The sequence below is a fragment of the Zerene cesonia genome, chromosome 13 (genome assembly GCF_012273895.1).
Source record: "Zerene cesonia ecotype Mississippi chromosome 13, Zerene_cesonia_1.1, whole genome shotgun sequence".
Classification (NCBI taxonomy): domain Eukaryota; kingdom Metazoa; phylum Arthropoda; class Insecta; order Lepidoptera; family Pieridae; genus Zerene; species Zerene cesonia.
The window spans coordinates 979,950-1,006,035 of record NC_052114.1 but is presented as its reverse complement, the minus strand read 5'-3'; the positions used below and the strand labels follow the sequence as shown (position 1 = coordinate 1,006,035).

The 26,086-nt window shown below is 32.9% G+C and overlaps 3 protein-coding genes across 4 annotated transcripts in view; 2 read left to right on the top strand and 1 right to left on the bottom strand.

Moving 5' to 3' along the window:
- The first annotated feature begins 1,470 nt into the window (after window positions 1–1,470).
- Window positions 1,471–11,716, top strand: LOC119831428. 2 transcript variants are annotated; one of them, XM_038354764.1, is made up of 9 exons: window positions 1,471–1,576; window positions 8,211–8,305; window positions 8,434–8,501; window positions 8,902–9,005; window positions 9,391–9,455; window positions 9,571–9,641; window positions 10,233–10,341; window positions 10,726–10,805; window positions 11,439–11,716. In XM_038354764.1, the coding sequence occupies exons 1-9, from the start codon at window positions 1,562–1,564 to the stop codon at window positions 11,540–11,542; spliced, it is 711 nt and encodes a 236-aa protein (XP_038210692.1). In that variant the 5' UTR covers window positions 1,471–1,561; the 3' UTR covers window positions 11,543–11,716. The 2 variants fall into 2 exon arrangements, with proteins under 2 accessions (XP_038210692.1, XP_038210693.1); XM_038354765.1 differs by having other exon boundaries at window positions 1,473–1,576; window positions 10,726–10,810; window positions 11,439–11,521.
- Window positions 11,717–20,694: 8,978 nt separating this feature from the next.
- LOC119831377 lies at window positions 20,695–22,699 on the top strand. Its single transcript, XM_038354692.1, has 2 exons — window positions 20,695–21,184; window positions 22,200–22,699. The coding sequence occupies exons 1-2, from the start codon at window positions 21,009–21,011 to the stop codon at window positions 22,654–22,656; spliced, it is 633 nt and encodes a 210-aa protein (XP_038210620.1). The 5' UTR covers window positions 20,695–21,008; the 3' UTR covers window positions 22,657–22,699.
- A 1,354-nt stretch (window positions 22,700–24,053) lies between these two features.
- The window catches only part of LOC119831213, a 13,470-nt gene continuing 11,437 nt past the window's right edge, over window positions 24,054–26,086 (bottom strand). The window contains exons 4-6 of the mRNA XM_038354504.1: window positions 25,616–25,779; window positions 24,763–24,955; window positions 24,054–24,625 (exon numbers count right to left, since the gene is read on the bottom strand). Of these exons, the coding sequence (XP_038210432.1) occupies window positions 24,485–24,625; window positions 24,763–24,955; window positions 25,616–25,779 (498 nt within the window). The 3' untranslated portion in view covers window positions 24,054–24,484. The remainder of the gene's footprint in view (window positions 24,626–24,762; window positions 24,956–25,615; window positions 25,780–26,086) is intronic.

The window sequence follows — 26,086 nt, the reverse complement described above, 5'->3', positions numbered from 1 at the left end:
AGCGGATGCCGGCGTCATAACATCTATCAGCATGCCAAATTGCAGTTTGATCCATCCAGATACGTCCGATCTGTTGATAAAACACTATCAGTCAGTCACCTTTGAATTATATATATTTTTATATGTAATTGGCATAGATGGGAGTAAAAGAATAAACTGGTAAGAGCAAGGAAAAGGATACGGACCTCTGGTACGTACACAAAAACGTACAAATAATCTGCCATTGCACTTTAAATTTATGTATAAAGCCTACACAACAAAGCATATTATAAATAAACGAGTCATAAAATATATATTGACAATTGATAATAAGCATTGGATTACTACTAACACGATTAACACAATATTTAATTTTTTGTAATTCGGGATTTTGTATGAAGATATCCCGCAAAACTCGACTTCGTTTAATATAAAATTTAATAAGTTTCTTTAAATTTTAAAGCCTGTTGCTTGTCCAGTAAAAGTCCAGTCCAATGAAAATCTCTCATCTTGTCCATTATTTAATTACAACATCATATATCGTTCTGCAACTGAATACCTACTTTTTTTGCATATAACATAATTTTACAATTGCGGATTGACAAATGTTATATCTCATCGAACTTTTGATTCTTGGACATGCCGGTTTCCTTATATCACGACGTTTACCTTCACCGATTCCAGCAGTGATGATGTGAATAAGGTACACATAAATTGAAAAATCAGCTTTCTTGCACCCTCCCTCATTCGATCTAGTAGTGCCGGCTTTTCGATTTGAATCCGAAGTCCTAACCACTTTAATCTTATGATAATTAAAAACCTCCTCAGTAACATATAGATATTACAGTTTAACAAATAAGATAGAACTTAACTACGTACTACTAAAGGACTGCCGCTCATTTTCAGAAAGCCCTTAACTGCAGAGGTAATGTTTTGCGGTATCTCTTTTATGAAACTAAAAAATAAAATAGAAACCTTTAAATCTAATCTAATATATAAAATTCTCGTGTCACAGTTTTCGTTGCCATACTCCTCCGAAACGGCTTGACCGATTCCTCTGAAATTTGGTAAGCATATTGGGTAGGTCTGAGAATCGGCCAACATCTATTTTTTATCCCGATATTCCTACGGGATACGGACTTACGCGGGTGAAACCGCGGGGCGCAGCTAGTCTAATATATAAAATTCTCGTGTCACAGTTTTCGTTGCCATACTCCTCCGAAACGGCTTGACCGATTCCTCTGAAATTTGCTAAGCATATTGGGTAGGTCTGAGAATCGGCCAACATCTATTTTTCATACCCCTAAATGATAAGAGTAAGGCAGAACAGCGTTTGCCGGGTCAGCTAGTATATATTATATGTTACCCATGCATCATTCACACGTGAAGTCAAAAAATATGTCCAATTATATGACCTTAGTGTGATAGTAATAGATTTACAAAAAATTAATCCTTAAAAATTATCACATGGGGTGGAGTAGGAAAAGCGCGGTAATGTGCGCGTGCGCCGGTGTAAGCAGCATATAAGGCCAACGGCAGCGCTCACGGCGCATTTCTGTTGGCAACTGTGTGTGTGGGAATAATGGCTGTGTTACTCGTAAGTGAAGTGTTTATTTCGTTTCATTTTTAGTACAATTTATTTTAAAACAAATTTTATGGAATTTTATCATTTCTAATATGTAATTTGCAAAGTGTTTGAATTTGACAATTCTTGAGTTTTATTAAATTGATTTTTATTTAAAATCAAACAAATTAAATCTTCTATATATATAAAATTCTCGTGTCACAGTTTTCGTTGCCATACTCCTCCGAAACGGCTTGACCGATTCCTCTGAAATTTGGTAAGCATATTGGGTAGGTCTGAGAATCGGCCAACATCTATTTTTTATCCCGATATTCCTACGGGATACGGACTTACGCGGGTGAAACCGCGTGGCGCAGCTAGTACTTTTATAAATTAGTATCCAAACGTAGTACATAGTATAAAGGTTTCCTCGAGTATTGTTTATATTTTTTACTGAATGACTTTACTTCACTTTTGAAGACTTTTCTTTCGAGTTTAGTCGAATTTAGAAAACTCTATTTTCAGCCAGACCTTGTTTAATATAACAAATTTTGAAACTAAAACAAGACTATAGTTTTATTAAATCTCGACTAATTCAAATATTAAATAAATATACAAATAATTTAAATATTATGCTTTTACGGCCTATACGATTCTATAGTCATTTCATTATATCTATTATATCATAATTCATAGTCAAAGTAACTCAGTCTGTCAGTATGCCTCTTCTTTACGCTTAAACTCCTGAACCGATTTAACAACATTTAGTACATAGATAGTTTGTGATCTGAGAAAGGACATAGAAATTTTAGGAACTGTTTTTTTGCCGCGGACGAAATCTAGAATTTTGTATTACCCACACGCTTCTTCATTCGTGTAGATAAAGCAAAGGCAGCATAATTCTATACTAGGTTAAAGGAATATAGACAGTTCGAAGGATCTTTTCCCTGCATTGTGCCCGATCCCGTGGGAATTCCGACATAAAAGCTCCTTTTGATCCTGTTTTTTTGACTTAAACCTATATAAACCTCGGCCACTATTATTATTTATTTTCTTTTCATTACTGTTAATATTATTCACTTTTTCCACGATATGACGAAAAAAAGAGTCCGTAAAAGATTTATTAGATCAGGGTCGATTTTTTTTAATAGACGTATATACGTCCATACCATATGGTACGTCTACAAATATTTAATTCAAGATGTCCCGCTGAAGTGAATCCAACATCTCTCAGATGTTTCTGCTCACTACTGAACAGCTATACACAAATTATCATAAAGCATTCCTTATTGTTATAAAAATCAACAAGTTTAGCAATCCTTATCAGATGGACACTTCCTAAGTTCTATCAGCACACGCCATCTTTTTGTTTACTGCGTTAATGTGACGACGGTACAGAATCGTCCGATGTAATCGTTCTTGTGAAATAAAAACACTTCGTAGTGTTCTTGGTATTGCTCCCCTTGAGACGTACAAGTTTTTTGGTTTGGAATTTTCCTATTTTTGACATAATAATTTGACGTAATATAAGTATATATAAGATTAGCTGTGCTCCGCGGTTTTAAATACGCATTAACTGACGTTATATAGCCAAAAGCCTTCCTCAATAAATGGGCTATCTAACACTGAGAGAATTTTTCAAATCGGACCAATACTTCATGAGATTAGCACGTTTAACCAAACAAACTGTTGAGCATTATAATATTAGTATAGACGACGAGTGTGATTTTTTCTCTACGACAGTTATGGTGAAAATGTATTAATTATTTTTTCCGTTATATTAAAATTTTCTTTCATAAAAAAATTATTACGTTTTACCATTTCATATATATCCTTTTGAAAATATCTAATTCTAGTCAGTTTATGGCTGTCAAACTAAGAAAATATTATAGTATGCAAAGAAACTGATATTAAGTGTTTTAATAAAAGCATCCATTATCACCCAGTCTTATACATCACATCTTTTTCACAGAATCATTTCATTGATCATCTAGGCTCTAACAATATCTCATTATTTGAAAAAAATTAAATTTATTTCGTAATTTCTGTTATTTTTCTCACCTATATATTGAAAACCAATTTTTAAAAGCATAATTATCTGGAACATGGGACATTTAAATTTCCCTGCATTCCCTCGGGCTTTGCCTTATTGAAGCGGATTTGTTTAATATGCTACCTAATAATAGGTGTTTGATTTGTTAAAAAATGTGTTATTTATATAAAAGAAGCTGTGTAAAGTCCCCGCGGTTAGTATTTACTTCACGCGTAGGCAAGCAACCGTAGAAATAACTGTTGCATCAGGCGCAACTATGGAATTGCTATAATTATACAAGTTGACATATGATGATTCGCGTCGTTGCTCCTTAATGCAAGTGGCCTCAATGGGACCCTTTGTTGCTTAAAAGTTGAGAAATTAGTAAGTTTTCACTAGACTCTACTATTTATTGACAAAGTGAAGAGGTTTGAGTTCATTGCCCTTGTATTATTTTTTGTTTACAATGGACTCCTAAACTACTAATACATAAATCTAAACTGCAGTTAATTTTAATTTGGACACCATATGCAGTTTGATACAACTTAAAAGATGAGGATAGGATTCCTATCACAATAAATAAGCCTTAATGTATTGTAATAGGAATCGTTTAATAATTTATCTTATATTAGCTTTATACACAGGAGGAGCAGAGGATAAAGCTAGTATAAGATAAAATATAATAAACATTCAAACAAATTCATGATTTTTTTATGTAAAAACTCATATATTTGAACGGACGGAGATATCGATGGTTGATGGATTAAATTCCCTACTAATATATCCGAAAGTAACTCTGTATGTCTTTCTTCGTGTGCGAGCCGATACCTGGTTCATATATAATTTGTTCTTCATCTATACTTATATTATAAAGCTGAAGAGTTTATATGTTTGTATGTTTGAACGCATTAATCTCAGGAACTACTGGTCCGATTTGAAAAACTCTTTCAGTGTTGCCCATTTATTGAAGAATATATATAGGTATAATAGATAGGCTATATATGTACCACGGGCGAAGCCGGGGCAGACCGCTAGTTATTAATATATGTATATACCCATAATAATTATGCATTGTTTTGAAATATATGACATTACTTTTCTTATTATAACAAATATTAAAAAAAATAAGATTTCCAACAACGCATAGATCCACGAAGCAATAATTTCATTTCAGTTACTCACTTAACATTTTTGGTAATCCACGACAAAACTACCATCCACACCACCATCCTCCACCAACCACACAACCATTCACGCAACAACTACTGAACCGATTGCAATGAAATTTGGTACGTAGACAGCTGGACAACTGGAATAACATATAGGCAACTTCTTTTCCCGATATTCCTACGGGATAAGGACCGCGGTAAAACCGCGGGGCGCAGCTAGTATTACATATTTAAAAAATCTCGTTGACCATGCCCACGTAATTTATCTATTTTTAAAACTTAGCATGAATATTATGTACCAAGTTCAACGACCCCCTTTTCATTTTGTCAGAAAAACGAGTTACATATTATTGCATCGTTTCTATTTTACAAATGACTATATATAGGACTATACTATATTTATTTATTTAACAATATTAATTACTATTCGAGAATATGCTCACATAAATTTAGTGCTATTCTATTATATTGAAATAGTATTTATGGTTAGATGCTTCGAATATTAATATAAACATATTTAAATTCATACCATATTCATTTAATACATAACCTATATTTCAAAAAATAAATATAAAGTTTAAACTATTTTGAACATAAAATATAATTTAACATCCTCAAAAACATCCATATAGCAAAGAGTTTACCTTGTTAAATAATAATAACAATTTCTATTCCTCTCCGGAGATTCCCACACACACCGCTGCAAAGCTACATACTCGGAACATAATAATTTATTTATTCTTCAATAAAAAACTAATTCTTTAATATGAAACCAAATAGTTAATTACTATTAAATTTTTTAAGGTTTTAAACCATATGCTTCATTTTGAGCCATCGAAAAACATTATGTCACACGTCTTCGTTTACGATCAGTGACACGAATGTAGGTTAAGGTCCTACGATGCTTTAATACTAATGTTGTTGAAGCAGAACTTCCTTCCGAAATTTCCGAATGTGTCTGTTTAAACTATCACCATCATCATCAGTTGTAATATGTTCCCACTGCTGAACACAGGCCTATGAGGGTTCAGTCCATAATCCACCAAGCTAGCAAAGCAGGTGCTGGCATGTCGTTAAACTTTTGATATATGGATATGTACCCTCACTATAAATTATCATATTAAGATCTATAAATTGAGCATTAACATTTAATAAGATGATTTTGAAAATAATGTGATCACAATCTTCATTAGTTGTGGATAAAACAAGAAGCCTCAATTGTCAGTAACTAATCAGGCATTGTATAAACACGGTTTATATTCTATTATAATTGTAATATTCTAATATAATTGTAATATTAATTGTTAATATTAATTATTTTCATGCAATGGCCAAGGCGATCTATTTGTAAATGTATATGTTAAAAAGTAAAATGTTTTTAATATTGGCATGATGATAACTTAAGACAAAAGGTCGAAGGACTAAATAGATTAACGACTTAGTATTACATGGATCTCACAACTTTTTTCCATAGAAAGACTGAGCTGCGAGACTTGGGTTTTTTTTACAGGATGTTTTTGATGGCATTTCCTTTACATTGTTAATCCTTTATAAGAATACATTTATGTACTTACATATTTCAAAAACCAAAATTATACTATGTTTATTTCGTTTTAACCGACAAACATTTACATTTACAATAAATTATTGTTTCATTAGATTTTTATTTTATGAATAGCTAAGTTTCCGCCTGCAGCTTCGTCCTCAAAGTCATAAAGAAAAAGAATACAGTCATACAGTCCCAAGAACTTTCCCCATAGGTTCGTCCTCTTGAAATTCCCAAATAAAACAATCCTATATCCTTTCTCATGTTTTTTTCACACAATACCATCAAAATCGGGTTTTTGGTAAACGTAAATAGACATAACAATATAATACAAACAGAGAGATAGTACACAGAGCTACTTTCGCAATTTTAATTAGCGGGGATATTAGTAAATTCATAATATATTGATTTCAATACCAATTCTCCCTATAGTATTGAGTTCTTGTCATACGTATCGTAACGAAGTAAACAACGATTAATTATTGCAAATACATTCCCTATTACGTATTCAACTAAATTAAGAATGCCTATGTAAATTTGTTGTATCATCGATAAGATATGACTGATAATAGCTATATAAAGACTTTGGTATGTTTAAAGCCAAGAAAATACGCAGACTCGCACATTTCCGGGTCTTTTTAAGCCTATGTGTAATATAAAAAGTACATAACAATTAACATAAAAATCCCCTCTAATATTATAAATGCGATCTGTTTCTGTCTGTCTCACATCACGCCTCATCTAATTCACTGATTTGTATGAAGTTTGAGACGCGAGAAAGGATATCATATAGTTTTTATCCCAGAAATCCCATGGGACCGAGAACTTAGCGGGGATAGCCCCGGTCTGTTTTATTTCCTTCGACAATGCGCGCGTGACTAGTTAAACATAAATTTCCTTCTGAATAACCGAATAAGAAGTTAAAGGACTATGAATATGAAATTACCAAAAATAAATCTAAATACATATAACTCAAAGGTGACTGACTGACATAGTGATCTATCAACACACAGCCCAAACCACTGGACGTATCGAGCTGAAATTTGGCATGCAGAAGGATGTAATGACGTAGGCATCCGCTATGAAAAGATTTTAATAAATTCTTTCCCCAATATGATAAAATAGGGCATCCATGTACCATGAAAATTTATTAATACCGCGCGGGCGAAGCTGCGGGCAACAGCTAGTTATATACGCTTGGTCATAGAATTATAAGTAAATATTTACTAGTCGGTCAAAAAGACATTAGAATCGCACTCTCAAAGTACAAAATTTATCCAAATTCCTATAATTTAAAGTCCATCAAAATTCGCAATATACACTTAACACCTAGTTTCGTAAGAGTTTTCCGGCCATCTGGCCTCTACACTGAAGGATGGCTAACTATCTTGAATCATAATTAGATAATGAAATCTATTGGGACGTTTGATACTGTCTCGGAGACATAAATTCTGTCAAACGTTTTAGCCCTTTGTGCCATACATACGTAATATAATTGCAGATTAAGTAAGAACACTGATACACAAGTTTTAGCATATAAATCGCTGTATTAATGATGTTTCTTACGGTTTACGAATGTGGTTGGGAGCGAAGAAATCATAGTGTATTAATAAATTATGTTTATTAGAATATTACAGGTTTAAAAATAGTATATTTGACTGTCTCATTTTACAGATTATCAATATAATTATTAATAATTATATCAAACACAATGTAAGAAGTTGTTACCAACTGTATTAGCTTTTATTCGCAATAAACTTTTTATTTCCCATCAAGCTACAATAATCTTACGAATAAAATTAAATGTATATAATATGATAACTGCAAACTGCAAACCTATATTACTTCATTCATGTACTTAATCAAATAATGCGGAATCATTTAATCGAAAAAAATAATTTAAAAGGTACTTTTTTTTAGTTTGTATTAGCAGCAGTATGCGCAGTCGCTAGCGCAGCGCCCCCGCAACAATATTATAATGCGCATACACATGCGTCACTACAACAGGCTATTCCGTAAGTTGTTTGCTTTAATATTTCTATATAAATCGACTTATAAACTAGAACTGTTATATATTTTATGTAGATACGAAGAGTTGTTTATTTAAACACACAATTTTTAATTTATAAACATTTTTTTTCAGTCTGGATTATTATTTAAATGCAAATAATCCAGGTCCAGTTCACTACTATAATCAAGAACAGAGAGACGGTAATTATATATTATTTTATTCATAATTAGATATTCATTATTTTTTATTTACATAATTATGTTACAACTACTGTATTTAATAGAATTCTTATTTGTACCGTATTTCACCTCATATGTATAATTTAGACAGTTTTATTATTACAAAGCATGGTGTGTGAGTGTGTGTGTGTGTCACCGTAAAATTGTAATCTATCGTAAAAACGAGCTCGGTAACATTGTACTTGTTGTTGAACACATTATTTTTCGGGCTAACAAATCCCCGACATAATATTTAACTGCGATATATTCGCTTTATAATCTAAGGAAGATTATGTTATGGAGGATCATAATATTTCGACAGATTGCAGTTAGATTAAAATGTAAACGGTTTTAAGTTACACTATTGTTTCTTCCCTTACAGGTAGTGAAAATAGAGAGACCTCCTCTAGACTAGAAAACCTAGACCCGAACACCGAAGTGGAGTTAGTACCTGGTGTCCAACAGCCCCAGCAACCGCCACAGCAGGTTAATACTAAATACTAAGAACAATACTAGCAATTACTAATACTCTTTCTATTCTCCAAGGATTAAAATTGCCCACAGCAAGATTATTGTAGAATTTGTAAGTGAAGCCCCGTGCCCCCTAGTGGGGTATGCAGATATATTCCTGATTCACTGATCGATTTTCTTTATGGACAATAAGGTGATCTATCTTCTGTGTCCTTACAGACCGAGATAATATTTTCTTTTTAAAACCTCACCGGAAATAAAAGTACCAACCAAAAAGTAAATAGCCAGATAGTCAAAGTGCACTATAATTCTTTGCGCCTAGATGAAAAATACCTACGTTGTTTCTGTCATACAACTTTGCTATTATATTTTGGGAAAGTTGCAATTTTTTTTATTTCAGAAACCCGTGTACCCCACTATTCCCGGGTTGTTGCCCGGCCAAAGAGTGTACATCTTGATGCAAGGGTAATGTTTATTTATTTCTTAATTATCTTTTGAAATTCGGATGGTCTGTTTTGTAGTGGTGCAAATTATTAGAAATTTGACCTCAGTTAATATTCTTAATGTATATTATGTACAGGCCTGGCGGAGTGAATTACCGACCCCTTTACATCCTATCAGAAATGCCTCTGCAAAACCCTGGCTATACTGGTAACTATGGCAAAAACTATTTTATGGTAGTGTATTATTATTTGATATTATATTAATGATTTTTTCTAAAACTCGATGAGAGAAATTGTCACATAAATGTTTCCCCACAAAAGCCTTCATCATACTGTGATTTGTTACAATATGCATTGGTAAGGTTCTGCTGTTCCAAGGCTTACACGGGACACACGAAAATGTATAAAAAGCTTTATGCTGATATTACAAATTAACATAGGTACTTTAAAAACATAAACAAAACTTAGGCTTAAAATAATCTGGGGACTTAAAGCTGTAATATTTCCACCTATATTACTTTATTTTTACCTATTCTCCACACTAGATTTAATTTAATACATCGCGTTATCCCTCCATTTTTTTTTCCAAGTGTTATTTGTCTGTGTTCATTTAATTACTAATTCTCTAATAAACAATTACAACCAAACCAGAAAGCAGAAAATTCTATGTATTTTTATCGTACGTGCATTTCAACAGTCTGAGTAAATTATTTATCAAAAATATGTCATTTAAATTATGTATTTCTGATTAATAACCTACTTGTTAATTTACATTAAATAATATGTTTATAAAATACAGGTTATCAAAACTCAATCCTAGTGGACCCGTCCGGCCGGCCGTTACAAAATCCTAACGCGTTTGGCGCCCAAGTCGGTCCCTACCCGTTTGCTTACCAAAATCCTTACCAGTGAGTTACATTATATAATTTAATTTCCTTTAAACTATAACCATAGCCTACATACTACAGGGACGATTGAAATCAGTCGTAACTAATATTCAATATTGGTTATTGAATATATATATGGCCACTTGTCTTAGCTTCGTCCGGAATGGCCCGGGGAAATGGAATAGCGTGGGTCACACGTAAATAGTATGGTTTTTTGTTAAAAAAAATATTCTTCATATGAGCACTTCTGAAAATTGCCCTACAAATCATAGAGAATTTCCTTTTTTATACAATTAATATCTATATAAAAGAAATGATGAATTTTTTTACAATACAATTTTTTTAGAACACTAATTACTTCCGTTTCTTTTAACATTTATATAACAATTATAACAATGATTCCAGACCAATACAAGCGGGCTACGGCTTGAACCAATTAGTTCTACAAAATCAACCTCAAATAGCGCCTGAAGAAAAAGCTAATGGTAAGGTAAGATGTTACTGATGAAGGATTTCTATATCAATGTTAATAAATAATGAAAGTGGTTTCTATGATTATAATGCTAGTGCTGATATGGTTGGACAAAAAGTAGATCTTCAAAAATATCAAAACCGGTGTATTTGTATTAATTCTAGTTCCTACTTATATTATAAATTCGAAAGTTTGTAAGGATGTGTGTGTGTTTGTTACTCTTTCACATAAAAACTACTGAACCGATTGCAATGAAATTTGGTATGTAGACAGCTGGACCACTGGAATAACATATAGACAACATTGTATCCCGATATTCCTACGGGATACGGACTTACGCGGGTGAAACCGCGGGGCGCAGCTAGTAATATTATAAATGCGAAAATTTGTAAGGATGTGTGTGTGTTTGTTACTCTTTCATGCAAAAACTGCTAAAATGATTGCAATGAAATTTGGTATGTAGATAGGCAGACAACTGGAATAACATATAGGCAACTGTTTATCCCGATATTCCTACGGGATACGGACTTACGTGGGTGAAAACGCGGGGCGCAGCTAGTATTTTATAATATTAGTACAGATTTAATTAGAACGGTCTTTTGAACAATCACAATGAATAGTACCTATATCAATTGTTTACTTTCAGAACAATCAAATTCAGAGCAAAAAGCGGCCAAGCAAGTGACTGGGGAAGAAAAAGAAAATGTTGCCTCTAGTAACGTTCGACCATTGAAAAATCAAAGAAATTAAAATAATATATAATGTACGAATATAATTTTAGTTAATGATGCATTCACTAAATTGTTTTTTAACTATCAAACTTCACCACGGACTGAACCTGGTTTTATGCAAAATTCAATCAATTGTGTGTAATAACTGGTACGAAAGTTAGATAATTAAATAAACAGTATTTTTATATATGAATTGTTTTTATTTTTCACCAAACGTTATTACTTGTAAGATAAACATTAACCAAACGTCAAGGAAACAAATCATTTGTTTTTGATTTTGAATTTTCCCTTACAATTCAATTTATTCATTCATCATTTATGAATTTACTTCAATTTGCACTGTAGTACAGTCAGATAGTGAATTTCGAGTATTTGTATACGATATCCCTTACGTATTTTTTGAGGGCCCATAACCAAAGGCCTTTATTACTAAGAGTTCGTTATCCTTCTGTCTGCCTGTCTGTCTGCAGGTACCTACGTCTGCTACCAAGCTGATTCTCATGAATTGTGATGGTTGGACTATTGAAATTTTCAGAGACTATGTGTTTTTGTTGCTACTACAACAGTAAATAATAAATAATCGAGGCTAAGCAACGGTTAGGACGGTCACAAATTGGATGGGTCAGCAATTTTACTACTGTTCTTTCAGTTGACTGTTTTTTGTGTGTCAAGTACAAAATATTCATAGATTCATATACGTTGTGATCGAGTCAAATCTACACAACATTTATCTTTTCTATAATATCAGTAAATTTCTATCTACCACAACCAGGTTCTGAAAGTTGTTTGAATAGAAATCTAGAAAGAGACATAGTTGAAATTACATTAATTGGCTATCATACTGTTATCTATTTATACCTTTTTCACTATTTTAACAGCTTCTTTATGGAATTACATTAACTTTCATGCAAGCGGTTGACTGTATGAAGTTTTATATATTATTATTTAAAATATCCATATAATATTAATCAAGAAACATATATAATTAAAATTTCAAAGCAACTTATTGTTAAATTGACTTACTTATATATAACTAGCTGCGCCCCACAGTTTCACCCGCATAAGTCTGTATCCCGTAGGAATGTCAGGATAAAAAGTTTCTATGTGTTATTCCACTTGTCCAGCTATCTATGTACCAAATTTCATCAAATGCAATTCAATTGAAATTGGTTAAGTAGTTTTTGCGTGAAAGAGTAAAAAACATACACACATTCTTAAAAACTTGAGCTTTTATAATATTAGTAGGATAGGATATGAGGAAGTATAATCTGATCAAATAATCTTAATGCACGTTTACAAGTTTTCTTATTCCTAACAGAATTTATTTTTATTATTATAATTATCCATATTTATACACCCTATAAGGATCCTATATCTTTCTTAATTTATATGATGAAGTTAGCTTCTAATCTCCAAGTGCAATGCACCCGACACAACCTAAATAACTGCTAAGCTAACCTTCACATAAATTAGGCGGATTGTACAAGGTGAGCTCAAATCGCTTAATTTTTATCTTTTGTATTGTAATTTCCTTCTATTTTATTTCATCTACATTTATTTATTTAAAAATCATTCGTTTTGATTTGAGCTACTGTTATTTAATCATTGAAATTCAATGAGGTTAATTATCAGTATATAAGGTATACCTGTTTAAAAACTAACGACATTGAGACGGCAAATAAGGGGGAATTTTTGAGCAAAGATGCACTTCTTCGTGACATGCGATTGGTTGATTGGCTCCAACTTTTCTTTCTTGTTAATTGGTGAATCGTCTCCTAAATTTGTATATCGAATAGCTTTGACAACTATAAAAAGAAGTTTTACAGACCGTAATTCATCTAAGCGTATACAATATTGAGATTTTCTGCTAGAAAAACAAGTACATTTTATTAAACCCAACGTTCATTAAAAGCCTAAAATAGAAAGCAAGCGATCCGGTCTCTGCCCTGTGTAGTATCTTGCAGCATCTCACTTAGGGCTTATCGTACATAACAATGTCTATACAACCTAACAATTTGTAGTTGGCAACTATCTTAACAATATCGCTTGAGCCACGACTAAAGTAATAGGTATCTCTTGAAATCAGTAAAACAAAACTATGTTTTTGATTATTCGAATAAGATATCGAAGTGCATATTCTAAGTATATAATCGTGTACATAAATTATTGCAATCAGTATAATATTGGACGTTTTATACATAACTTTCTATCGAAGAAAAGCTTTTGTTGGCAATAATCTTAAATATCTAATTAGTAAGAATGTCAAAAGCCCTCCCTCTCTCACGCATTTTTCCTCAACTGTGAATTAAAAGATATTTCACTTCACAGGAAGTTATCTCTCGCCTATTTTCACAATAAATTAAATGTTAATCGATATTCCCTGAATAGACTCTATCAAATGTTATCTTGAAATATTTCCACCACATTGTGAAACATAAAACGACAACCGTTACTATAAAACCTTGTGTACAGCCTTAAATGGTCACTAACGGGTACCTTCCTGCACCATTGACTTCACTGATAAATAACAATCCACACCTTATGCTGATAGATATAAGGAGCAATTTGCTGAGTACAAATTACGCTCATGATTGAGAATTCATTGATATCAGTAATAGAAATTGCTTGATTGCTAGTTTAGACTTATTCGATTAATTGCTGATGCGATTATTGAAGTGGAACTATTAAACAGTTTGCTATGTAAATATATAAAGCTTAGAAGATCAATGCGAAATGAGACGAGGCGATAAAACAAAACTTCCCTTAGGATTAGTCTCTAGTTTGGTAGTGCCGGTATTATATTATCTGTGGTAGTGCTTTAGCAGGCGCCTAAAACCAAGAATCAGTGGAAAACACCCAAAGACTTAAATGATGATTTTTTCATTTCATAGCCGAATTTTTCATTTTAACGTATAGAAGATCGATGGTGAACGCAGATTCAGATAATAGTATGGTATTGTTTTATACCCTATAACATGACACTAAACAAATAATTTATTCAAATCACTACACTATTGTTAGATGCTAATTCTATTCAAATAGAAAAAATCCTAATTGCATATTAGGGTCTGGTCTTTAGGCTAAAACAATCATCACTGACCTGTAAGATTATAGCATATATGACCGAACAATTCAGACTCCTAATTTCATACAAATATTAAATCATCTTTAATTCATCACCATAATCATGCACGAACCATATTTTAATTAATAATGTTTTCTTTTATTGCCGAATCCAATCAAATAATTAATTAATTATATGATAATACAGTTCTATATAAAGTCACATGCTACAAACCTCAAACATAAAACAAAAACACAAATTTATTAAAATGCGTACAAGTAACCAATCATGAAATGCACAAAATATGTCTTTCTATCGTCCGGCTTTCACGAACCGCTGCAAGAAATGCAGTTCTGCCAATTTGCAAAACCTGTGTCGGTTTTGCAAATTGGCAGAACTGTCAAACTGGCGAAACTGTCCCGTTTAACGCCGATCTCCGCAATCATGTCTGACAATAAAACAAACCAATTACCATATTTATCCTTACAAGCTCGCTTCATGGCCTTGTTACTGCATCATTATTTACACATTTATCATGCTTTGATTGATAGCTGTAAATGTAATTATATAACCACCATATCACAAATTTTCGTACACCAAATTGAACCTTAACTGTTCAGATATAAGAAAATACAACATAAACTCAATACAACTTCATATCGACTTCCTATCAAAGTTGCCCAGCGAAGCGTGAACCCCTCAAATCAATACTAAACATAATCCGCAAAGGTAAACAAAACTAGCGTGTTTCCACGACAGACCATTATGTTTTGGGATGCAATCATGTTGACTCACTCGAATTAAGACAGCGCTTTCCAAACGAAAGGTGTCGGCCAATTATCGTCCGCTCGTTGAGGCAATTATGATCTTTTTGCTGAAGACCCGTTACCTGAGCTTAGATGCTCGGCAAAAACGCAGCGGTCGCAGTCTGAGGGCCCACATCGCGCCGGGTGGACGTCATGTCTCCACGATTCGTTATTGCCTTGCTGGTTATAGTCTGCCTTTCGAAGGCAGCAGCCAGGCCGGTGCGGAGAACTCTTAACTTCAATATGTTCGTGCTGAAACCGCGCCAGGGTGAGCCGGAGCGTTCCATACTCGCTACAGAAGGGGTGTCGCGTTTCGGTCCAATTTTGGAGTATTTGGTCCAACGCGTTCAAGGCCTGATGTCGGTACGTTTACCACCAGACTCTGGATATTATTCTGAAGTACCAGTGGATGCGGATAATGAGGTAGATGTACAAGAGTCGAGGATGCCGGGAGTACCTGGAGTGGTTGTGAGGCCGTCCAGGACAAAACCGGGGACGTATGAAGTGGAAATAGATGTAGTGGTCGACGATGGAAAACCCACAATGGAAGAAACACAGTGAATATGCGTGATAAGCAAGCATTTAACTAACGATTGTATTTATTCTTGCCATAATTTAAGACGATTAAATTATTTTTTTTATAATGGTGTGCATTTTAATTTAAAAAGTATATTAATTTTGCGAATATTGATTAAAATTATTTAGACTATTATCATATATTCCGTAATTTTTCTTTCTCATTGAACCATCTCAATTTCTAGCTCAATGAATGAATCATCATATTTGTATCACCATCATAGTTAAAATGATTCCTGCAATGCTTTTGGTGGGATATATTTCATGTTTCCATTTAAAAATATCATTATCTAACTCGACCACAAATCCGTAATTTTTCTAAAATCATATTCCAATTCTTAGATACCTACTCTCTACAGCAGTATTTTTATCTCATAGTAAAACCTTAATTTATTTATTACAATATTTCTCAATACGATAAACAATTTTACTATGACATTATTAATTATAGAATATGTAATATCGAGTTATATTATAAGGTAAACAATGTTTTAAATCAGGATTAAAAATATCGTATAACTCAAATTAATTATCGGTATCGCTTGATATGCAGGGTCTTGTATTTATGAAAATTAAATTATATACTTATCGTAGGGAAACAGGGATCACGTACATATCTAACGGTAAAAGAATTTTTGAAATCGGTTTAGCCTGCCTCTAATTTCCTTAGATTAGCGCGTTCAAACAAAGAAACTATTCAGCTTATATATTATTTATAGCTTATCCTACTATCGTTTGTAAGGATGTGTGTATGATTGTTGCTCTTTCACGTAAAATCTGCTGAACCAATTGCAATGAAATTTGTTACGTAGATAGCTGAACAGCTGGAATAACATATAGGCAATATTTTATCCCGATATTCCTACGGGATACGGACTTAACGCGGGTGAAATGGCGGGGCGTAGCTACATAGTATATTAGATATAGCATATTATTGTTACAGATTGATAGAGTAACAACTCTTAAATTTTTTGTAAAGAATAAAATTGTCATTGAAAAATTCTACATATACCAAACATACAAACATGAAACAAAAAATATCACTCAGCGTAAATGAGCTATAGTCCTAGTTTAAAATAGACTGTCGCTATAATTATATCATTAACAAATACAAAATAATATAACAAAAACGTGCAGAATTGTTATATTTCCATAAAACAAAAAATGTGTTATCCTTAACGAGTTTTTTACTTCAGTAAGGGATTATTAATCTCAGAGAGACATTTTTATACCATCTCAACATAATGACACTTTTAATGATACGAGTACTATAGTCGTTAGTTAGTTCTAATCAAAATTCCACGATGTAAGTGTTTTTATAAGGATGTTGGAATAATTTTTTGTATCGATTCAGAATTGTTATTCGTTGTTGATGGCTTATTTATTTGTTGTTTAATAAAGAATGTAAGCTAAGTATTTATAAATAAATTAAAACATTTAAAATCATAAATGCGCCTTATTTATGTCTAGACAAACTTTACCCATCTTTTCACAGAAATTTAGTGACATATATAAAGTAAATAATTGTCAAATCTAGATACCATGGTATATTCGTTTATTTTTTATCATATTAAGTTTCTTTAAGGCTAACAGAAAGCATGTCAGCTACAAAATGAAACACTAAACATCATCATCATCATCAACCCATACATGTTAACACTGCGGGGACACAGGCCTCTTATGAGGGTTCAGGCGATAATTCACCAAGCTGGTCAAGTGCGGGTTTGCACATGTCGTCCAACTTTTAATACTCGGACATGCCGGTATCAGAATGCTTACCTTCATCGGTGATGATGTTATACACATGCGCAGATAAATTGAAAAATCTATTTATTTCCTGTACGCTCGCCTGGTCTCGAACCCCCGACATATCGATTTTAAGTACCAGGTCCTCACCACGGAGCCACAACTGCTTTTTAAGTATACAAAAAACGCTATTTACGAATTTCCACAGTATTTTTAATGATGACATTAATGTTATGGAATAATTATTATTTATAGCTACATACAAAACCTAAAAAGTTATAAGTGAACATGGCTTTAATTTGAACATACATCCATTGAAAATTATCGTGGTATAGATCCAGTTCAGTTTCGTTACACAATCCATGAAAGCGTTTTTTGTGTCATTGTTGGTAAAGGAGCTGGTGGGTCACCTGATGATAAGCGCTATCACCGCCCATCAACATATACAGAGGCGTAAGGCTATTTGGAAATTGCAGGCCTCGTAAGGCCTCTGCAAATGGAGTGTTGACTTTAAACGGCAGGTATAGAATGGAGAAAATATTGATGATGGGAATTAAAGAAAGGACTAAGAAAAGTAGGGTAAAAGATACGGGCCTTCGAATGCACAAGCTCTGAATATGAAGACATCTTCAATAGAAGCAATATTGCTTCTCTAGTTTGAATATGGCATAATGGCACTACGGCAGTGGCAGATCGATACGGTCAGATTGAAACAGTCTATTCCAATAGCCATTTTTCCAACAGCATTAGATCAGTCTTATCGTGTTTTACATTGAGCTACAATAAATCAAATCGAACACAGATTTTTTCCCATGTCTCTCTGGATACTTTAAAAATTAACTAAAATAACGCACAAATTTCGATTCAGCCCGTTCTCCTTTCTAAATTTCATAACGTAGATTCCTAGGCCAGCAAAAAATTTTCCGGCATATTATATGAGGTTGTCTAGTAAGATATGAAATCTTATTAATTTTCTAAGTGTATTCCAACTTTACACATCGATAACACAATAGTACCTATAACTAATCCTGTCAAAACCTAAACGCCTACACACAATTACGCATTGGGTTTATCTAGCTCAACAAGCATTATTAACACAGATGCCTCAGTGTCTGCCTGTTCATTTTAACTGTGGATACGAAGCGAGCGACAGCGATTTATTTGCCAACTAAATCTTAGAGATTTCCGATTGTTACTGTGAAAGTATAATGTTGTTTGGAATGTAAATGTTATCTTATTGAATAGATAGTATTTGGCATGGAAATTTGTACAGGCGTTCTCATTGTCATAATAGTAATTGACTGCGATGGAATTATAGACGTAATGTTATAAGCTGTACAAATTGAGTTACCCGTATTTTTACCATACTTGAATTAGTATTGGTCTTAGACATTTCAGCAATGCCCATGTCACAGCAAGGAAATAAAATTGTTAAAAGTTGAACACATCTTCTACGTGACCAGATTTAATCCCGTTCGCTATTCGCTGCTTCAATATTCACAGCCCGAGAGCTAAATACTCAAGATAATTGAATGGGCTTGTTTAACCGGCAGTGTAAAATTGACGTTGAGAATTTGCCCTGAATCTAACTGCACTGTTACCGTTATTAATAATTCAGTTTTCTACATTATGCGCGAGCGCAGAGCCGCAGTCGTGGTTTGATTCTCAATGGGTATTCACAAAAACATATCTCAGTCGGGGATCAATATAATATTAATATCTCAATACAAAAGGTTGATCGCTTAACAATCGGTACATTTTTACAACAATTTGGGGGACACATATAGGGCAAATTATTGTCCCAAAAAGGGCTAAATGCTAAATTAAAGAAATGAAACAGATGTATAGAGCATCTGTTCATTTCTTTAAATTGTATCTACTTCTGAATAAAAATCTATTAATTCATTAAAGCATTTTCCCGACTTTTACATTCAAAGTTCTTTTTAAATTAAAATATTTGCTAATACAATGATAGTGGTTCCTATAAATTGATTCTTGTATATAACCTGCTACTTCAATCAATTATATTTAGACATGTTACTGCATAAATAATGTGTAAATAGACCAACGACGACAGATCCGATATTCATTTACCCTTATTTCTACTCTTCTTTTATCTGTATTTTGAAAGAAAACTGAAGAGTTTGTTTGTTTGTTTGAACGGACTAATCTCAGGAACTAATGGTTCGATTTGAAAAATTCTTTCAGTGTTAGACAGCCCATTTATTGAGGAAGGCTACATATATATGTACCACAGGCGAAGCCGGGGCGGACCGCTAGTCCAAAATAATTATTTCTTATGGAAACATGAAATTTCGCAAACTAAAACTTAAATATACTTGACCGATTTCAAAATGAGTTCAATAGCTAAAAACATGATTGTTTCACATACGTTTCACTATGGTAAACTATCGGGCACTTTACTCATTACTGATACTACGATTATCTTTACTATCTTTCCGCCCGTGGCTACGCTCGCGCGTCACAAAATTTTACACTTGATTTTCGAAACAGTTTGATTTCTTTTGCTACTTTAGATTTGAATATACACCTTGTCAACTATTTATTTTAGGAAAAAATCAGAATTCTCAAAGTATATAATTTTAATCAACTTTCTCAAAAACGAAGGGGGTTCTCAATTTGCCTATATATTTTATTACAAAATTATTTTCTACAGAAAGTCCGTTCCGTCCCTGGGGAAGGAGATACCACTCCAATTTATTAAATGAGACCAATCAAAAATAGCTCCATAACCCTTTACTCATATTATATTCAATTAAATCTAACTATTTCATTTATCTATGCTGTATAAATTATACGATACTTTCCTTGCGTAATTGCAAAGATTAGAAAGATTATTTGTCATAATTAATGAAACCGAAAAGAAAGTGGACGCAAGGTCGAGTCCTGTCAGTGGCACAGGTGACATCAGCCTATGCATAGCAATATGTATGCGCACGCGCAACGTTTCCTGAGTACACATTATACCTTCACAGTTAACGGGTCTACACACGAAAACCTAATAGATCATATAGTATAAAAGTGTCGTTCGTGGTGCGAATCGTTTCATTGTGACACTAGTGTTTTTTCATTATAAAAAAAATATATAAATATAAAAGGAGAGCCTTATATAATTAACGAAATAAAGTTAATATTCAGTGATATAACAATAATAAAAAGCAAAATTAATAAAAACGACGAAATTAACTTATAGCGCAAAGAAAACATTTCCAGTTGTATCAAAAAAGAATTCCATGCATTAAAAACCAATTAAGCCAAATATAAATACCAAAATGATGAATATTACGACAATCAAGATGATTTTTCTGATACTGTTATGCCGAATTGTGGAACCGGCGCCATTGCATAACATGCAGATGGCGCATATGCAAGGCATCCCACTGATGCCCATGCCGAGCTTGCAACAAATGGTGGAGTTGCAGAGGTTGCAGTCGAATCCGTTTTCTATGTGAGTACATTAATTGTTTTCATTCCGGTATGCATTTGTTTTATTGAATTTCATCTTTTTTGCTTTGAAATAGATGTGGAATAATAACTTTTAATAAATTTTTTCAAAATATACATATAATTTTTATTTATTAATTCAAATGCTATCAAATAAAAAAGAATCATAAAACCCCATGACCCAAAAAAAGTTCTGAGGTAACAAATGCAAAAAAAGTCTAATTGATAACCTCCTCCTTTGATGAAGTCGGTTGAAATGCTGTGGAACCTAGCCTTCACATACGCTTTATGGATAGATTTTCTTTCACGCAAATACGTTATCAGTTTTCTGTACCCCCAAGAGGCACTAGACTACTGAGTATTCACTATTTAGTAATATATTATTTAGTTATTACAAATGTTTAGTTATATATACGAAAAATAACACCTGAGGTCAAATAGCGCATCGAAATGTTTCTGGGAAATAGGTGTCCGACGACCGGTGTATAGCGATTGGAAACAAGTATTTACTTACTTATTAAAAGTACCCAAAGTAATTAATAGTATAGGGGATTAAACATCGCATTAAAAATAAAAAAGAGTTCGAAAAATCCACATGGATGAATTATGATAACATAAAAAAAACATAGACATAAAATACATAAAAAAAAATATAAAAAGACATAAAAAAAAAAAAAAATTATGATAAATAGTTAATGGATGTGGCATAATTAAAGATTAATGAGCATAGTTATGTGATATGGGCATGATTTAAATATTCCATCCTTGCACTAAAATGATAACTTTATTACATGGTTACATGGGAGGTTAAATAGCTACCAGTAGGTTACTGCTTCAATCTTAAAACTCGAAATTCAATATACATTAAAGTGATCTTTCTCAAAGAAGACTTTAAATATGAAACTCTTCAGAAAGTATCCTTAGAAGTTTTCGATTTTGATTCGATCAATTAGAATTGATATTAGAATGCTACTCAGCTCATGCTTAATAAATATTACTAATCGGTTCTCAAATTGCAGGATCCACCAACCTCAGCCGCTCGTCATCCTTCTACCGAATGATGATTTGAAGACGAACCAACTCGACGGCACTGACGCAAAAACAAAAAGCGACTTTGGGAAAATCGACGAAGATTTAGATTCAGTTGTAATTGATGCGCCAGATGAAAAACCGCACAAAGCGTTAGTGCTTTTACCAAATGCTAGATTCTCTATTGGTGATTTCATTTCCTCCATACCCTTTTTGCCAATTGAAATCAATGTTCCCGATACTATTTCGTGGGCGTATAACGGGATAGCAAATGGTATATCTGGAATTATATCTATTATTGGACAGAGACTACCATACCAAAGACCCACTATTAGTAAAGATTCAAATAGTCTTAAATCTGTATTGAATACGATAAGATTACAGAATCAGCCCCTTATGTTTATGCCTCTTGAAACTCAAAGACTGAATCTTCCCATACAAGTTTAGATAGCAAGTTAATATGCAATACGAGTAGAAATAAAATCTAACACCAAAGAGATAATCATAGTATTTATTTACATTCATTGTTTTGTTAGCTATTCTTAATTTATTGATAGCGTAAATTCTTTATTAAATATTTGTTTCATTTATATTTTTACCATTCGTAAATTTATGGAATATCAAGTGTATTATATTCAGAAATTAAAGACTTTTAACGGTTTTTAAACACTTTACAGCGAGCGTGGTCACGGTCACGTTTAAAATACGTTAAAAAGTCTTTAATTCCTAAATGTATCATACTCGCGTATAGTCAAACATAAGAAGATACTAATTGTATTATATTTAATTTATTTTATTTGCTAAAAAATAACAATCCAGATCACATCTATTTACGTGAATGGATTGGCAAATATAACCGTATTATAACGAATATATAGACATTTCAATCCCGTTAACCGTTAGCAAAAAACTGTTTACAAAACAAGTAACGTGTATCAAAACAGAAACACAACTAACATAGAATTGAAAGCATTAAAATTGGCAAAATGAACGCAATCTGCATTTCTAAAGAGAAATTCGGCAATCGATTTGTTATTTATTGTAGAAAGTTAAATGGAAACACGTATATAGAAAACAAAATAAGGTAAATGGAACTATTGTTATTTTTATTGAAGGCGTAAGAACTTTTTCGTAACAAGCCGATTATAACCCGTTACTCACATTGTATGTTTTGCTAAGAAACGAATATTTAAATATATTATTGTTTAAACGGTTCTTATTGGTGATTCGTTTATGATTAAAAAAAAAGAATCATAGTGCCTATTTTCATAACGAACTGGTTAGGGATTGCTTAGTTATTCTGACAATTTTGCCTGAAATTCGATCCCCATTTATGTTACGATTTTTACAAATATTTCATACATAACTAAATATTGTCTTTAATATATATAACGCACAGCAAAGAATGGCAAAGATCGGGCTGAAATTTTCATGGTTATATACCACTATGATCCGCCAAAAATGCACTTTAATAAATTCTACCTCTAATAGAATAAAGGAAGGAGGTGTTATTACACATCTTTGCTTAGTTTTAGTCAAGATGACGTTGAAGAAAATAGTCCCGGAATATTTAATTTATGGTGACCGAAACAAGATAAAAATCGAGTCTGAAGTGCTGCTCTGATCACAGATTAGTTTAACATGAAAACTAGTTCTGGGGTAGAATAAAGAAATAATATATAATAAAAAAAAAATACAGTTTCAATTTATAGACTTAGAATTTTCAATCAATTGTAAGGAATTTAGAACTGAAAAGGACTATACCTATTTATAAAATCTCAGTTCATTATTTATTTATTTTATTTTATTTAGAAGTGGAGTGAAAAGCTTAATGAAACACCAAATATAATTGCGTATATTTAATTCTAAAATATATCAATACACTGGCACTTAAAATAACTGGTAACTAAAATAAAGACCTGGTTCAAGAGTTTAACAAACCAAACGGCAGAGAATTTGTGAAACATTCATATAGTTTTAACATTAAATATGGCACTAATGTTACACTTTCGAACCGAGCCGGAAATCGCCAAGAAACAAACAAATGTAAATTGTATATTAATTACAGTAATAAAACTTTCTATGCGCTACATTCTCAAGATGGACTTGTGGCCCTAACACCTAACTTATACAACCCTAAAGCAGTAACACTTTTTTATAAACAATCAACTAAATTATCAATGTCAAGTGTCATGAATGTCAGTTGTTTTAATAGTTTTAGATGCGAATTTTTTTACTGGCAAGGTTCTTTTTATTTAATTAGATTTATGTACATTTAATATTGTTTAGCGTTAATGGAATAGGTATCTTGGTCTACGGGATATCCAGGGTTGGCTGATCCTCCTTGGAGGTCCTTCTTGGCTACCAGGATGGATGTTGGGTAGTTGAAGGAGTAGAAGAATCCACGTGGGGGACCCTGTAACACATGAAAAATCAATTATGTAATTATATATAGTTATATAATAAATATAAACTGAAGATGTCATGGTATAAATTCATTATTTAAATAAATATCAGAGCAATATTATTGTCTCAAAGCAAAAAGGTACTTACAGTAGGTTCAGGCTCTTCGATTTTCTCGGGGTATGGAGTGGGGTACGCCTGAGCACCAGTCTGGTAAGCATCCTGGGCACCATAGTATGCTTTGCCTTCACGGGCCTGGCTAACCTGGCCGGGAGCAGCTACGTAGGCACTTTGTTGTTCGGAAGCGGCTGGTTGGTAGTCATTTTGGGGATTGTATTCTCCTCTAGAAAATATTATTTAATTGATTATTTGACACATATTGATTATTTAGTTAGGTTAGCACAATGTGCGAAGCGGTGCTTAGCGTGGTTGTTAAGAGAACAATATCCATGCATATACTAGTAACAGTTTATATTATAAATAAATTGTTTTTATTAATAATAACATAGCAAAAATTAGAAGGAAGAAAAAATTCATAAATGTGATGAGAACGTCATATTTATGAAGCTTCCTTATTATCTCATCTCATATAAAGAAGCGTACATAGAATAGATGCAAAACTGTTATGGTGCATTTTAACAGTCTTGATCACTATTCGCCTCAATTTTCGCACGATTGGGTAAATGCACCATACTAAGAAGCATTTACGGTATAAGTTATTAAATTGTGTATCATGCATAAACGAGCCTTCAAAAATCCAAGATTAATCAAATAGGATATGGATCGTACCCGAATAAAGGTAATTATTTTAATAGTCAAGACAACATTCATTTGTCAAGGCGTATTTAATTCCGAATTCCCGCCACTCAATAACCTTTATATACAATGCGTCTTTTAATATAATAACACGTACAAACAACAGGCATTCCATCACCAAATAAAAAGCAAAGTGAAGCGAAGCTCTAACTACAAACACATATACCGCAATAGTCGGTGGACATACTGAGGGTCGGGCTGCACGCGCGCCGCCGCCGCCGCCTCCTGCCAAGCCTTCTCGTGAGCAAGACGGGCCTGTCTTACATCCTCTGCTTCTTCCACTGGCTTGAGAACCACCTTGGGAATGTTGTCCTCTTGGTGGAAGCCTTGGCTGTCAGCCCAGTAGCGGACCTAGATGGGAATATTAGTTTAAAAGGATATTATATCAGAGAAACATAATATAACCGTATTTTTGAAACTGTGTTTAAAGATTTTTTAGTTTCTTAAATGGTATGATAAATTAATAATTCGCTTTTAAATTTAATCGGAAGCTTCGAAAGAGAAAGAGATGTTGCGTATAAAGTACTGAAAAATAGAAGCAACAATTCTTCCATAGTATTTATTTAAAGATTGTAGATAAAAAGCAAATTGCATTTTTCTATATCAAATCAACCAAGCACATAGCTGTACTCCCGTTACATCAATCCTAAACAACCCT

Bases quoted from the DNA above. Each gene is read 5' to 3' on its own strand.
- LOC119831428 (XM_038354764.1), top strand. The intron at 9,006-9,390 runs GTTAATACTAAA...TTTTTATTTCAG, and splicing joins CCCAGCAACCGCCACAGCAG to AAACCCGTGTACCCCACTAT. The intron at 9,642-10,232 runs GTAACTATGGCA...TATAAAATACAG, and splicing joins GCAAAACCCTGGCTATACTG to GTTATCAAAACTCAATCCTA.
- LOC119831377 (XM_038354692.1), top strand. From the start codon at position 21,009: ATGATGAATATTACGACAATCAAGATGATTTTTCTGATACTGTTATGC. The intron at 21,185-22,199 runs GTGAGTACATTA...CTCAAATTGCAG, and splicing joins CAGTCGAATCCGTTTTCTAT to GATCCACCAACCTCAGCCGC.